Source organism: Pseudopodoces humilis, chromosome 9 (genome assembly GCF_049639895.1).
Source record: "Pseudopodoces humilis isolate 2021_Gansu_Grassland_sample_001 chromosome 9, ASM4963989v1, whole genome shotgun sequence".
NCBI lineage: Eukaryota > Metazoa > Chordata > Aves > Passeriformes > Paridae > Pseudopodoces > Pseudopodoces humilis.
Window position 1 is genome coordinate 13,489,688 of NC_142208.1, and position 16,125 is coordinate 13,505,812.

Consider the following 16,125-nt stretch of genomic DNA (forward strand, 5'->3'; position numbering starts at 1 on the left):
TTTTAATGTCTTATTTAATTGACTATTCCTGGCAGTGAATAGTTATTTCATTAGTTTTCTTACTGCTGGATCTATCACATCGTTATTTTGTAAAAACTACTTTTGTAATCTAGATCCTATAAATCAGAAAAGATTTACAAGTTATGCTTCTCTTAAAATTAGAAAAAAATTAAATGTATTATTTTTCTATCTTAGGTCCTTTCATGGTAATAAAAAAAATAGTGCCAAGAGGTAATGACTGAAAATCTTGGAACTGTGTATTACTCAGTGTTAACAACAACAACAAAATTACAAGCAATCAACTAAAGTGCTTCCTGTAATCAAGATAAACAAGTTAGGTAATTTCCCCACTGTTTTGTACTTCTTTCTCATTTTTGAGACTTTTTTCTCCCATTTCTAAAGCACTTTGAGACTTTATGATAACTACTGAAGGTGTTCTGTCATCTGTGACAGATATTTCTCACTCGATAGGATATAGGTAATTTGGCAGTTTTCATTTCATGACAATGTCTGTATCAATTTTATTTTCAATTGTATGCTTACTTTGATTTGCCTTCTGTTAGGTGGGAGGAAACCAAACAGGAGGATAACAGAAAATACCTGCACCTTTTATGTCCTACTCTATGCTTTTCTATTAAGGAAATTTCTATATTTTTCTATATTTTCTATATTCTATATATATATTTTCTATATTTTCAATAAATCAGTCCCATCTAAAATTGCTTCATATATTTTTGCAAGTTTAGTTTCTATCATGTTTAAGGCTAATCTACTTAAAGGACTTTCAAAATATGTTTTGAAATAATGATCTCAATATAAGGCTTGAACCACAGAAAATACAGTTAAAGACTAATGCCTTATAGGGTAATTGTCTGTTTTACTTAATGTACATATTTCTGTGGTGTGTAGGGACCAAAGAATAATGAAATTTGTCATTTCATTTAAATGTAATTCCCCCATTAATAAAGTGAAATGCTCGTTTGCCCTCTTGTCTCCTACTTTGTAATTGGAAGAACCTTCAGAGACTATTTTAATGTGGTAATAATTTGGTCTTAGTAGAGGAAATTAATAAGAAATGCTCTGTTAACTATAAAACAAGGAAAATAAATTTATGGGCTAGGTATTAGTTTGATAGTCCGTGAAATATTTTCAGTGAATACTTTTAACCTGTACATCTCTGACTTGTCCTATTGTTTTGTTTACTTATATATTGCAGACAGTAGATTCACTTATTATGCAGTCTTAAGTTCATGGGTTATTTCTAACAGCGTGGTCTCATGCAGAGTAAGAAGCTACAAAAGAAAACTTTTGTCTTATTTTTATCAATAAATTTATCTGAAATTATTCACCCAAACTTATAGTGAAAGCTTACATAACTATTGATAAAAACTCCTGCTAAATTGAACGAATCATCTTTTTGAAAAGCACGGTTTGTCTCTTTGAACATGTCTAAATTTGCAATGACTTTCTGTTCTTTTTCATTGCCCTGTGTTGTCTAGAATTCTTAAATGCTTTTCTTTTACACATCTCTCTTAATATGTTTAATTTTCTTATAGAACTAGTCTTAACAATCTTTACCAGTATGTTTTAGTGTGTCTTACTTTGTGATTCCACTTGGATTATGTCTGCATTGTCTTTGTATAATACCGAGACACCTAAAATCCTACATATATTCATCTTCATAGGAAGCCAATGCAACTGTTGGTGCTCTTGTTTTATAGCTGCAGGGTGAAGACATGAAGATATTAGACAGTGTGTCTGGGGACTTTCAAAATTTGATGACAGAACGGGGACGTCCAGCATGCCTCTTAATTCTTAGGCTAGTATGGAAATCTGCCAGGCAGTTTTTCATTTATTTGGGAATACTGTTTCATATCAATGAAAGTGTTACATTATATCACTTCCATTAATGTGTAGAAATTTTTAATCTTTGAAATGAATCTTTTTGTACTTTCTTCAGATTTCAGATAACGTAGGTGTCTGCTGTTTCATATTCTTAAGTGAGAACCATACCCAGGAACCCTTCATTTGACAGACTGTTGTACTATTTGTGGGATCATGGGCGGAACACTATATTTTACTAGTCTAGTTCCTCTTGTCTCTCAGGTCAAGGTTTTAGAATTAATTTCTCTACTGCAGCAATTTTTGTCAATCAAAGCAATGATGTGAAAAGGGAATTTTATGCAAGTAACCCATACCAGAAATATGAAGGGTGCAGAACATGAAATCTGTGAGGATTACTGAAGGTTTGCACAAATGCAACAGAGAAGCTGGTCACTGCAAGAAGAGAATAAAAAAAAAAAAAAAAGGTTTTCTTCTGGGCAGCACAGAAAGTAAGGCTCTGGTTGTAAGTAAGGACTGGCAAGATACTTCTCAGAAATCCCTCAGGAATGCAGAAAATAGAGTATAACATCTCAGTCGAAAATTAATAAGAAAAGTTTTGTATTCTATTTTGCATTATTTTTCTTAGTCTTCCAAATTTGCAAACACCAAATTTATATGGCTTGTGAATATTTTATGACAGCAAAATGCTGGGTTATCTCATCAGCCATGTTTTCCACAGATCATTCTGGTTCTTTTATTCAGTGAAAGGAATAATGTGTGTCTGGGTATCAATAATTAATCCTTTGAAACAAGTCAAACCATAGCTACATTATGATAACTGACGTCAGTGTAACCTAATATGCAAAGAAATGCTGTCGATAGGCCAGTTTAGAAGTACCTCTTACCTCACATTATTTAGTTTAGCCTTTGCTTTCTCTTTGCTACAAGTCTAACTCTTCCAAGGGGTTTGGAAGTCTCCATAAAGCTGTTCATTTCTCACATTGCCATTCTTTTTGTTTATTAATATTCCAGTGAAAACTCGTGTTTCCTAAACTGCACTAGAACAGGTGAACAGCTGCAGGGTTTTTTTGTTTTGCTTGTTTCCAGCCTTGGATGAACTGGTACTTAGTAACTATTAAGATGGAGACTATGGATGGTAACTGTATCTGACAAGACATCTGCCATGGGAATATATTCAGTAGGTACCTGAAGCCGTAACATTCACTGTACATTGCCCAGCTTTGGAGAATGCAGCATAATATTATGGTTTTATATAAATTTAAGGCCCCTGTTTGGAGGGGTCAAAAGTGGTGAGTGAATGTATTGAAGGACATGGAATTAAATTATTGATATGAGTCTAATACTTTGGAACACAGTGTTTTAGACATTTGCCCAAGAGAAAGTAGAAATAGTCTCATATGCAACATTATTCCTTTTCACATAGCACCTCTTGGTGGCTTTGGGGAAGCAGGTGAATGAAAAGGAAGGGAATATAAATAGTGATTCCCAAATTGTAAGAATGGCCATTATCATAGTGTTGTTGATGTGATATAAAACATTTCATAAGATGGCAGGGTCTAGGAATGCAATGCTGTTAATTGAAAAGCAGTTAATAGAGAAATAATTGCTATTTGCTGGCATCATTATCTAAAGGAGCCCTTTCCTAACTGCTCCAAACTATATTTTCTTATTGTTTTACTACTGCATGCTTTAATCTGGAAGCAGCTGCCATTCTGACAGGCTCTTTCTCATCTCATGTTATCTAGGGTGGAATTCAAAGGCTGATAGTGTATTTGCCTCATTGGTGCTACTGTTTTTAAACATCTGCTGAAATTGAGCATACTACTTTTTCTTGAGAGACTCAATGCTCTGTATCTGACTACAGGTGATACTTAATGATTTTTGTGTGATATTCAGCTACATGTTAGATAAATAGGATTATCAAACCTTTTGTCTCATCACACTCCAACCCAAGTCTTCTCCCTCCCACTGACTGCCTATTTCATATGATTTTTAACATATTTTAACAAGATACCAAGTTTTTTCAGTACTGTACATCAGAGAGTACTTTCCTGGTTATCTTTATGGTCTCTTGTGGTTTTAGGGCTTTTAAAAAGACAGATTATTCTTAGATGATATTTTAAATTTTCATAATGATTTTCTGCTTTTATGTTGTCCTGAGTTGGATGAGGTGTCTGTGCATTGGTTCTATGTTTGTAGAGATATTTTAGAGGTGAAATGGAACAGGCAGGAACACATTTTGAAAACTGTTAACTGTTTTTGAGTGAATTTTGCCTTTTTGAGTTCTTCCTTAAGGTGACTGTGTTCAAGAATCCCAGAATTTATGTAATCTAAATCAATATTTATTGCTGAAAATAGAAGACAAACCATTAAAGTTTCTGGTCCAGTTCTGTATCAAACCATTGGTAGAATGCTGAGTACTGATACCTGTACACGCCATCTCATCATGTTCTCTTCCATTTAGGCATTAGGTTCAGGAAATATATATTTCACAATATACTGCTTCTCACTTAATCTACCTGCAGGTTCCTGTCATCAAGTAATTAAAATAATGAAAACTGGTAAGCAGAGTGGGCAAAGATCCCTTACTTGTAATATTGAACTTGTAAATTATTAAACAAGCATCATCACTGTCAGGTTATTATTTTAAGCATCTTTTTCAGGTGTTGGTGTTGGTTACTCAGTGCTTTGAGATGAGGAAATAGCAATGAAACAAGACTATACAGTTAATAACAGGACTGAATTTTGTGTTCAGTATTAAAAAATAAAAGCAGCTTTTAAAACCTCCTTTAGTAATCTCTGTAAAATTGCATAATGACTTGGGGATAAACTTTTCCTAATACTTAACTGCCAATTAAGGAAGATAAAAAGCTAGCTATGCAGATGAAAAATATAAAATATCCCAACTGAATACAAATATTACATAACAGCAACTAATCTGCATATTAATTATAGCTACAATAATGGCAAGAGCTAGGCTGATCATGAGATGTTGTTCCAAATCATATTTGGCAGGGGATGATTGTTTTACTTAAATTTTAATTAAGAAATAATATGGGTGGGAGATTTAAATAGAGGTGAAATAACTAGTATAAATACAGGAATATAGTCATTCAAATGTATTACAGACTTTAATAGCTTTAGAGAATCAAATACTGAGTAGGTTTATCATGTTTGACTGCTCTATTCTAATGGCAACCAAAATGGGATACAGCAAAAGAACTGGAGGTTATGAAAACCTTTTCAAAATATAAAAGCTACCTTTCTCCTTCAATTAAGTAACTTGCTACTATTTCATTGAGTGCTAGGAAATTTTAATTTTTTTTTTTAATATTTTATGAGCAATCAGATTTTTGACAAAAAGATTGGGGGTAAAGAACATGTACACTGTAAAAGAATTTTCTAACCTTAATACTTAAAAATTCACTAACATAAAATAGACTTTTTCATTCAGCATTTTGTTCAATGATCTGTAGTTGTGTGTTTTTAGCAGGTGTGCATCCATGCACTTTTAAACAAGGATTGCTGGGTGAAATGATCAAAAAAGACTCTGGTTTCACACTGATTCTGCCGATGACTTCTCTAGTGACTGAGTTAGGCACCTAATCACCACCTCAGTTTCTTATCTGAGAGGAAGAGATAATTATACTTCCTTTACTATGAAAACCATATTAATTCATTCAGTATAAAGTTGTATAGAGTATGAAAGCTCACTGTGCAATGCAGAGGAGGACCATGGTGCAAAATCTGGTGTGTGAAGCTTACAGTTCTGAAAGACAAGCTCTAGCAATTACAAAAGGCAGAGAAACTGGTGGGAAGAGGGAAAGAAATGGCATGTGTAGTATTTTTAAGCATCCTGTAGCTGTTGGGACTGTGGGGTCCCATGGGCCAGGGCCTTGCCCAGCGCCATGGCTGGGGTGGAGGGGCAAGGCCCTGGCCCGGGGACAGCCGGGGACAGCAGCCTGTGGGTCCGGCAAGGGGAACCGGCTGGGAATGGGCTGTGGGAGCCCTGGACAGGGCTGAAATGGTGTCCTGGGCCACCGAGGGCGTCAGAGTGAGGGAAGAGCCTGGGGACAGCAGCTAGGACCAGTGAGGCCTTGGGGATATCTAGGTTGCCTAAGCTTCAAAATTGTTTAGAGTGTAGAGCCTAGTTTTCTCTTTCCTGGTTTATAATTGAAACTCTGATGGTGGTGATTCCTTTGGGAATGATCTCTACGGCTTTGTGATACCAATTGGCTCCAGCCAAGCATTGCTCTGCTGGAAACGCTTCCCTCCGTGTCGTACATCGCTGTCCTCTGCAATGAGCTCATTTCTGTAGGTTGTGCTCTGTGCGTGTGCAGCGCAGGATACGTCTTTCAATGCAAAACATCTGATTCACTGTGTCCAAATTTGTCAGTGAATGAGGTCCAGTTATGCAAATACAAAGTAATTTTAAACTTCTGTTGCATTATTTGCTTGGGAAGTGTACTGAATTACTGTTGTAACTCTGAATAATTTGTTATTATCGATGTAGTAACTCCACACTGTGCTGTAATCGCTAGTAAGAACATGGAGCCTGCTTTCTGGGATGGAAACTAGCAAAGAGAATCTGATTAGCTAATTAAGTTGCAATGTTGAGCTTCTCTAAAAGCAACTGTTGGTCTCCATATTACATTTTTAGCGTTGTTCCACTGTTCTTTGCTGACAGATTCAATGAAATTGCTTTATTAGTTCAGTGCTACCCTCAGGAAGTGCCTGTCCCCTATGTCTGGATGTGTCCTCAAGGCCGTCTCACAGCTATGGGTTTTGACCACCTCAGGGTAGCATTTCTACTGCAGTAATAAACACATAACCAGCATCAAGCATCTGTGCTTGTATGGAAGATATCCCAAAGGGGATTAATGGCAATTGATTTCCTGCTTAGTGGCCTACAGACAAGTAATCTATAAACAAGATCTTTCAAGGTGTTGGTCTGTGCAGAGTGCTTGGAACACTAATGCAGATGTAGTGCTCAGGACTTACTTCAGCACTGGATTTTGCTGCCTCTCCTGTTTTTGTTTAGCATAACTTGTCAAGTATTCAGGAAGTCATTAGCATTGTGCTGTCACCAAAGGCATGCTCACGGCACAGTCTGATACTTTGCATGCAATATGATTTAAACACTGTGCAATCCATGCTGGCTTTTCCTATCATTTCCCTTGATGTTTGTGCAGCACCCATGACTGTAGCACATGGCAGGCAGTTACAGAGCACGACATCCTTGCTGCAGCATCCATGAGCGACTGATCTGAATTCCAGTGCATGTGACTCGTCAGTGAGCCTGGTGCAGCTGAGGCTCCTCTAATTTCTAGCTCTTCATCCTGTGAGAGCTACTTACTGACAGAATAATTCCTGTGATATATTAAACACTTTCATTGAAACACAGGTTCACTGATAGCGTGGCAGCTCCCTGCAGATTCTTTATGATGGATTTTGTTCCCCTCACACTTGATAATTTCTGTCTAGTTACATCATGCTTCTCTGTGAAGGTTTACTCAAATAATTAATTCTAGTGATAGGAAATTAAAGTTGTACATAAATTATGTTCACACCTAGTATGCATTATTTTGAGCTGATACATCAAAAAGTCTTTCAGTATGTGTCTGACAAATTCATTTATATGTAACTCTGTAATTGCATATAGAGCTGTTGTCAATTATATTGCTTGTAAAGAAGGAACATACAGTATATTGGGGCTAAGTATATGTTTTGAAGATGTAATGTCAAGGAGAGTATTATTTTTTAGTTAGTCTGGTACCTTAAAGAACGTTTCTATTTCTTTTATTTCTAAAGAGAAGTGGCCAAGTAGGTTCATAATTTCACCTAGCAGGGATCCAGGAAGATAGATTTCCCGGTTTTTATGCATTTCTTGGCCCTACCTATATACTGGCTTTCACTGTCAAATTGCTAAACATTAACTAACCCAAATACTTTGCAGGAGGCCCAGAAGATCAATGGTGGTGGAGATACACAGGCAGATGGAGCCTGCAAACCAACAGATGAAAAAGAGGAAAATGTGGCAGCAGAAGTGGGATGGATGACGTCTGTGAAGGATTGGGCAGGAGTCATGATATCTGCCCAGACATTAACTGGCAGAGTACTTGTAAGTTTTCTATGATTTTCTATGTTTTTATTTTAAAGAATGTTTTTTAAGAAGCACTGTGTCCCAGCATTAGTGGAGGATTTTTGATTGGTTTGTTGCATCAGCACTGAGTCAATCCCAATATTCTCTGTAAAACAGCAGACTAAGTACCACTGCAAGAGGGAGACAGAGACAGCAAATAGAAAAACTGCCAGTCCCCAGCCTATTTCACTACTCCAGCCCCATGATTTTGAACTACAAACAACGAATTGATGAATTTCATATTAGGTGTTAAAACTATAGACCTATTTTATCTGAAAGTAAAATTGTGCTTGGAAGAATGGAAGCAAACTTGGAAAATAAGTGATACAAAGGTAGAGAGTGGTCAGAACCAAATCAAAGACAGGATTGAATTGGCTATGGAACGAGATTTGTGATATATTTAATAGACTAATAATGATTTTATATTCTCTTCATATTTTTTTTTAATTGGCATAGAAATCCTTCAAACCTGTGAACAGTTACATATCAGATAAAGACAGATGATATCTATGGTTTAAAGAGAAAAAAAACTTTTTAGTTTTTCACTTTATTTAAACATAATTGTGTAAGAGCATTGTCAAATATTAAAATGCAAGGGTTTTCTGTGGAGTTCACTTTAGTAAAAAGAGTCTCCTATGTAATTTTGATTAGTTTTCTTTTTAGAATGCACATTACTTATGAACTAGAAGCTAAAGGAATTTAAATCCCAATTAAAAATTCAGAGAATCTCAGTGAAACTTTTTAACTAGTTTGGGTTAAACTGAAAAAGGGTTTGTGTCTTTGTTTACTTTGGTTAAGAGATATCTTACCATGAGTCAATTTTGGGCTATTAGAGTAATTATTTGGATGGGAGAGGGAATGGAGGAAAACAGATTGCACTTCTTAATCGAGTCTTCTACAGCAAAAAGTTGAGGTGAGTTAATTGCCACTGTATTGTTTGGTTCTACAGAAGAGTGTTTTGATTATTTTTCCTAAAAATACCATTCTTCACTTTTGCTTCTGTTAGTTGCTGACTTTTATCAATAGCTGGAAAGTGTGTTCCCTTGCTGCTTTTAGCACTATGTGTCCTCTATATGCAGCTGCCATATTCACAGTCTTTTAGTGATTGTTTTCTAAAACATGACATTTTGCATGTTTCCTGGCATCTTCAGTGTTAAAAATGAAACTATAAATGAAAACCCTTAAAGTCATGCTTCTAGTTCCAAAATAAGTATCAAGACTGAAAATCTCCCAAGCCAGAGTTCTCTGCTCCCACCTCTGCAGTGAGAGATTGGCCTGTGTTAATTTTACTGGGCTCCATGTGAACACAGATACAAACCAACACTTGGGACCAAAACCTAACATACACAATATAAAATATATTTTACTTCAATATAGTGGAAGAACTTACTCAACACTGTTTGATGACTTAATTTATTTCTTTTGTGGTATTTTTTAGAGTTTACCCTTGCATTTTATAAGGGACCAGCTGGCCAATGTCATTGGCTTAGGTTATTTCTGAGAGTGTATTTATGGTCCTTTCAAGGCATAATGGCACATATTGTGCACATCTGGGTTTATCAATATGCCTAACCATCTGAGAAATAAGTAGTGATGTATGGAACCTCTTAGTTAATTTTGGTCAGTTCAGAAAACAAGATCCATTTATTTTAATATAACACTTATCAAATTCAGTATTTGAATTGACAGGATATAATTTATGGAGGATATAATTTATGGAGGATCATTTACAGAATGGACCATTTGGCTGTTCATTTAAATTTTACTTTCTGAGAATATTTGCTAAAGGCTAACTGCTTCAGTTATGCTATTATGCTAGAGCATAATATTCTTATTTTTAGATAAGATTCTTATTAAATAGATTTAATTATTTTTAGATATAGGATGTAGCAAAATCAAATCAGTATTTAAGTTGAAGTGTATTGTTTGAAAATATTAGGACTTAATCATGGATTACTAATTTAATACACTCTGTTTCTACTATACTTTCTGTTTACTATTGTTTCTGTTTCTATATTTCTGAATTGAAGCACAGATTTTGTTTTTCCCCCTGAAGAAGGAGGAATTGGTGATTTCACAGTTCTCTGAAACCAAAATTGTATGACATATCTGTAGAAAAGGAATTACAGTATACTTTTACACTGTGAGAGTTTAAATTAAAATTTTTATACATCCAATATTTACAAAAAAATGTAAAAAGCAGTCCAGTGAAGATGGACTTGGGAAGAGTTGCAACTGAGCTTCAGCATGATCACCTGAAGGCTATTGTGGAACTGCTGCCTGGATTTATTTGGGAAGTGAAGGAGACAAGTTAATGCAGTGTGGAACACACATCAGTGTAAAGTAGAAGCTTATTTGTGTTTTCTCCCCATGGGAAAAGCTCCCATCATTATTCTTACTTGGACAGGCATTTTCTTTAAAATGAATCTTAGTGGAATGTCAAGTGCTGTTTGTGGAATCTAGAAGTAGGGCTACTTTTTGGAACTGTCTCTTCTGGGTTCTGTTGCCATATCTTTGACATGTCTGATGTAGCTTTTATTTCTTCCCTAGTAACATTGCAAAACAGCTTTCTAATTTATCGTATTAGTTTGTCCAGGTGCTTTGTGAATATTGAAACAAGTATTTAAATAGTGGGTGCTTCCATAATTACCTCTTTAATTTTCACACTTTATGGCTACCCATGGGTGAAGAAAATAAAGGCCAACAATATGGAAAATACAAAACAATATACATGTATAAAAGTTGTAGCTTCATAGTGTAGTACAAGATTGGACTTTTACATTGACATTGGACCATTTGTGCAATTCCCTAGTGAAATAAAATATTTCTATTTATACAACAGATGCAGACTTGAAGGCCTTAGGCAACATTGTAGTCATAGAACTACTTGAAAACTTTTAAGTCAGAAAATACTTTTTTCCAGCATAATTTACAAAATCATGTTTTATAGTGCATCTTCTGGAAAGTAAGGGATATTACTTGTTATTCATTGTCTGGGTCATTGGAGAAAATTAATGAAATTATTTAATCCATTCAGAGAAAAACACTGAAGTCTTTAATAGAGATGATTCCCCTCCACACTAGTTTTCTTAAAAATGTTTAGTTCCTTGGTGGTTGTGAGGGAAGGAAGGGCTCTGTACCTGAAATGAATGTTGAAAAATCCCAGCCATATTTGTCATCGCCTTTCCTCCCATTCCACTCATTAGAGAGAAAATTACATTTAAAGACTAAACAAAGAGGAGAAATTAGAACCTTTTTGTTGTTGTTGGGAGCATTGTGAGAAACAAGAATGAGAGATGTTAAATAGTTATATTGAATTTTCAAAGTATTTTACTGTCACTTGCTTACCATTATGTCAACTGAATGTTTCCTAGGCTGTAATTCATGTCTGTAAGAGATGTAAAAGTGCCATGTGCATGGGATTGTACTAATACTGAATTGTTTCACTAGTTTGTGTGAAAATAGTGAAAAACATTCTTACTGCTTTAGCAGCTAAATTCTATTGCTGACATTTCATAAGTGGTTTAGGCACAAAGAAAGATAATACCCAGTTTCATCTGAAGGGCAGGCTTTGGAGGAAGAGATTTGTATAAGGAGATGCAGAATGTCCTTCAGTTAGAGACTGTCTTTGTTTTTTGAAGTAGTGCAGCTGGCTAAGCATGGTGCCTCCAGTAGTGTGGCCAGAATATTCTTTTTTCCTCATACTTTACCTTTGAGAAGCACGATTGGAACATAATGTTCTTGATGCCACAACCTTTGAAAATGTGACTTTTGCTCATAAACAATGTAGATGGGAATTTGACATAAGGTTTAAAAATGTGTCCACGTTAAATTGCGTAAGCACATGATTTAAGAACATTCTAATTGAACCTGTGCAGTTCTGTCTGCATTTGATGTTGAGTGGCATAAATATAAATAACAGTAAAAGGTAACAGTTTACCTAAAATCTGTTCAGGGAAATACTCATTTATTTGAAGTGTGGTAAAATGCTGTAGATGATGGAAGTATCAGATTTCTGAGGTGGGTTTCTCAAAGGAGAATCAGACACATTCATAATTAATCTCAAGATGCAGGAAATTAAACATGTTTATAAACTGATTTTGCTTCCTGAAATTATATAATTTGAGTAAGAAGAAAAAGATTTCCTTAATTAGACGGAGTGTTTCATATACAGAAGAAAGTCATATGTATATTGTTGAATTTGACACGGTTCAGTCTATGGAAAGCTGTAGGCCCTTGTCTGGACTTCTGAACTATTAAAAAATGGCAGAGGGCCTCACTACTCATTTGGGGAAAAACAGTGGATCTTTATATATAGTAAAATTTCCTGGGAAATATATGTAGGTGTTTTATATGCTTCTTGGTTTTGTTTGTGTGTTTTGGTTTTTTTTCAGTATTTTTCACAACTAGATTTGTTCTTGCTGCTTTTTATTTACTTTTAAATTTTTTTATTCCAAATGAGAGGACTCAAATTCTTTTAATGTTGAGGGGGAAAAATCTCTCACAATCTCTTGTGATAAGTAATAGTTGTCTAGCTGCCAAAGTGAAATGAAACAGTTCAGAAATTGTGGGGTTTCTCCCTGTTTCCAAAGACAGTGACTGTTGTCTCATTACTCTAATGAGAATAGGAGCTCAAATATAATTTGCTATTTGGCAGATAAGAAATTGGAGGAGCAGGTGTGGTTGATATGCATATACATTTTCTGACAGTGTTTTTGACAGTATCAGCTATTTCACTAGATTTTCAAAGCAGGAAGAGAAACCTCGGGGAAACATGAGTATGCAACTTCTCAGAATTTAAATATGACGTTTGATAAGTTTTCTCAAGGATAAGCACAATTTGGACCATCTCATCCTGGAAATGTCCTGTAACCAATCTTTTTGTGAAACTAACATACTATTTTTTTTTTAATTTTTTTTTTCCCCCAAGCATGCGTATGTGCAGTTAATCTGAATAGGACTTAATTTAGAATAAAATATATTGATTGAATAGGGAATAGAAATTTAATGCATGCTTCAGTGATTTAGTCTTTCATAACATAATATTCCAAGCCTTTTATAAGTCTTTACATGACACTAGTTTTTCAGCAGTGAAGCACGTGCATTCTTTGATAAAAGAATTTGTTTTGCAGTCTATTGGCTCTGACATTACAATTTTTCTTATATAGTTAAACAAAGTTTGGTGGGTCCTACAGAATCCCCTGGTCAGGCAAAAATAGATAGTGCCATATCTTCCCTTCAGCTGTAGTCTAGGTTTCTGAACTTAGAGGAGAAAGGGAAGGTCTCAGCTTCTAGATCTGACTGTGCACAGGCAGGAAACACAAGATATTCCAGGCCCTGAGCTGTATGGTGTGGTTTTGTTTGTGGCCCACCCCTCTTTTTTTTTTCTTTTTCTCCCCCCTTTTCTTTTTTTATGTAGTTTCTTTGTTGCTGGCTTTTTTTCTTTTTTTTTTTTAGTTATTTCAGTTCTTGGAGATGGAATTACCTATGTATTTTACATTATATACTATTATATTTGTATAAAAGTTCCTTTTTCCTTATCATGTTCAACAAAGGAAAAGAACTGATGTAAGGGTGAAAGGGCAGAGTCTTCCCGAGTTGAGGCATTTGTAAAAAGAAAAATGGCCCCGCTGTGCCCATTCTGCTGAGAATGTACCTTGTGGTGTGCCAGTGGAACTGCACAGATCCCATCATTGCAGATCTTCAGAGGTTATTATAAACTGCTTGTCAGTGTTTGCTACTTGCCTACCTACTGTTCATAGGGAATGGTTTAGATTTTGCTCATCTCTGTTGAGAAATTAACTTTGTTTAGTTATTTTTAATCTTTCATAGGTCTTGGTGGCACATAAATGAATCCAAGAGATGAGTTCTAGATTGCTTTAATCTGTGACAATGATGTGGGCTGTTTCCAGAGTTTCCATAGGAATAGGAACAATGTTCTCCATGTAAGTTCATGAGATAATGATAATGGAATAGAGTAGGAAGTGTTGAGTAAGTCTTGTTTGTTTCTATGGTAACTGCAGCTAGTTTAAGTTCCAGTTATGCATTTTCTGAATATTTATTTGTTATTGACAATAGCAAGGGCGTTTTTTGCAGGCCTTTTTTTGTTCTGGATCAAAGGGTTGGCTTCTGCCCAGTCTTTAACACTGCATTATTTAATTGTGCATATAGGTGCTACGTGTTGATGTATCATTTCTGCTTGTTGCTGTACTTTTTATTTTTGGGAAACTGCTGTAATTTCAGTGGATCTTGTGCTTAAATAATGTAATGGTTAAACTAAAATAAGAAAATAAGAGCATGCTAACTCCTGTATATGAGGTGATATCTAGAACCAAGAAGGCGATTTTTTATCAGCTATGACACTGTAACCGACACTGTAACGTGGGAGTCAATTTGTGTGACTTAAATTCTTTCATCACCAGCTTGCTTTTAGTATGTTTTTGTTTCTTAGTATATTTTGGACAATGCTCTCAGGAACTGGACACAATGATTCTGATGCATCCTTTCAAATTCAGCATATTCTATGATTAACGTATGCTAAACTTAAACTTTCTTTTCTGTGAGGTTGTTTAGAATTATATGGCTAATCAAACATAAACAGTATTTTTTCTGCTCAAATTTACCAGTTTTAAGTACTGATATGTGAATAATGAGTTAGGGTAGCGTAAGGTACATATACTGGTAAAATCAAATCAAGAAAAGAATAAACAGTACATTTTATAAAGAAATGATATGAAATATACTCAGAACTGGACTTAAAACATTGCATTTGAATTCTTAGCTCAGAGGGTGGAAAAAAAGAAAATTAGTGTATACATCACACATGCAATTTATCTTAATTAAAATTCCTAATTTTTATAGGCCTCCTTTTTCACTGTAGCCTAATCTACCTTATTTTCAGTCAGGTTATAGCTGCTGCTTTGGAAATTACCCACTGTAAAGTTATCCTTGGACTTTGGGCTGTGCTGCAGTGACTTTTGTGACCTCTAGATAGTTGACCATGCCTGAAGAAACCATTCTGACAGTATTTAAAAGCATGAGGCTTTTCCTACAGTGAGAATAAATACCTTTTGCTAACATCTTTTGCAAGTACCACTTCCTTTCTTGTCTAAATTAAGGTATCTGTGGCATTCTGACATTAAAGTGAAGAAAAGCAAACACATTTTAAAATAATGTGTCAAGTTTTGAATGGTGTGATTATTTGGAGAAAGTCAAGAACATGGTTGCTATTTAGATGGCAAAGCTGGTTGAGGTAAACTTCTGTTATACAAGTTGAGAAATTGTTGTAAGACTTTATCACTATTAATAACCTGTATCGCTATATATGCACGTCAAACGTAAGTAGGGGTAAGTCTTTGCTTTTCTTTCTTGCATACATGTAGAAGGAAAGTGTGTAAATACAGAAATTTGCTTTCTGATAATGCTGTGTTGATCCTCATAAGAGATTGGTGCAAGGGAAATTTACCTTCCTCCTGTGGGCCACTGACAATAGTCAGGTATTGAACAAAATATAGGAACACAACTTTGGATATTTACAGAGCTCACTAGAGGAGACAGATGGCTTCCCCTAGGGCATTTGTGCTGTTGCCACGTGAAGGGCTGCTCTGATGATACACTTGATAATATTTGGGCTTTTATGGGTTTTGTTCCCTTTGTGTTCAGTGTGTTTGAAAAAATTGTGCTTGTAATCAAAACACTGATGTGATAATGAACATTTTTGAAGAAAATTCTGTGTATGTTTTTGTACAGCTCTACCTTCAGTGATTTGTTCTGAAGCATGGGGTAAATGGAACAAACTGCTAAGCTTGTGATAAAAAGAAAAATCTCCATTTTGATGTTCAGTAAAATTTTCACACAAAATATTGTCTATCAAAATCAGTTTCCTTTTCCTTCTTAAATACTTTTTTATTTTTTTTTCTTTTTAAAACTGTTTTTAGATATCTGAATATTCACAAGTTTCCTGAGAAATGTTCTCAGCATATTCCTCCTGGCTTCAGTAGTTTTTTGTGGCTTCTTAAATGTGCATTGCTTTGGCACAGGAGATTCCTCTCTGCTTTAATTAATGCTTTGTTCCAGCTTCAAATGCTGCAGCAGAGAGAACTTCAAAGCTTACTACTTAAGCTGCTGAAAATCCCACT

General features: G+C 35.2%; 1 protein-coding gene across 23 annotated transcripts in view; it reads left to right on the forward strand.

Moving 5' to 3' along the window:
* Positions 1 to 16,125, forward strand: part of KCNMA1 (potassium calcium-activated channel subfamily M alpha 1) — a 438,076-nt gene that overhangs the window by 111,108 nt on the left and 310,843 nt on the right. For all 23 annotated transcript variants that reach the window (XM_088059361.1, XM_088059362.1, XM_088059363.1 and 20 more), the window contains one exon: positions 7,802 to 7,966. In XM_088059361.1, the coding sequence (XP_087915487.1) occupies positions 7,802 to 7,966 (165 nt within the window). The remainder of the gene's footprint in view (positions 1 to 7,801; positions 7,967 to 16,125) is intronic.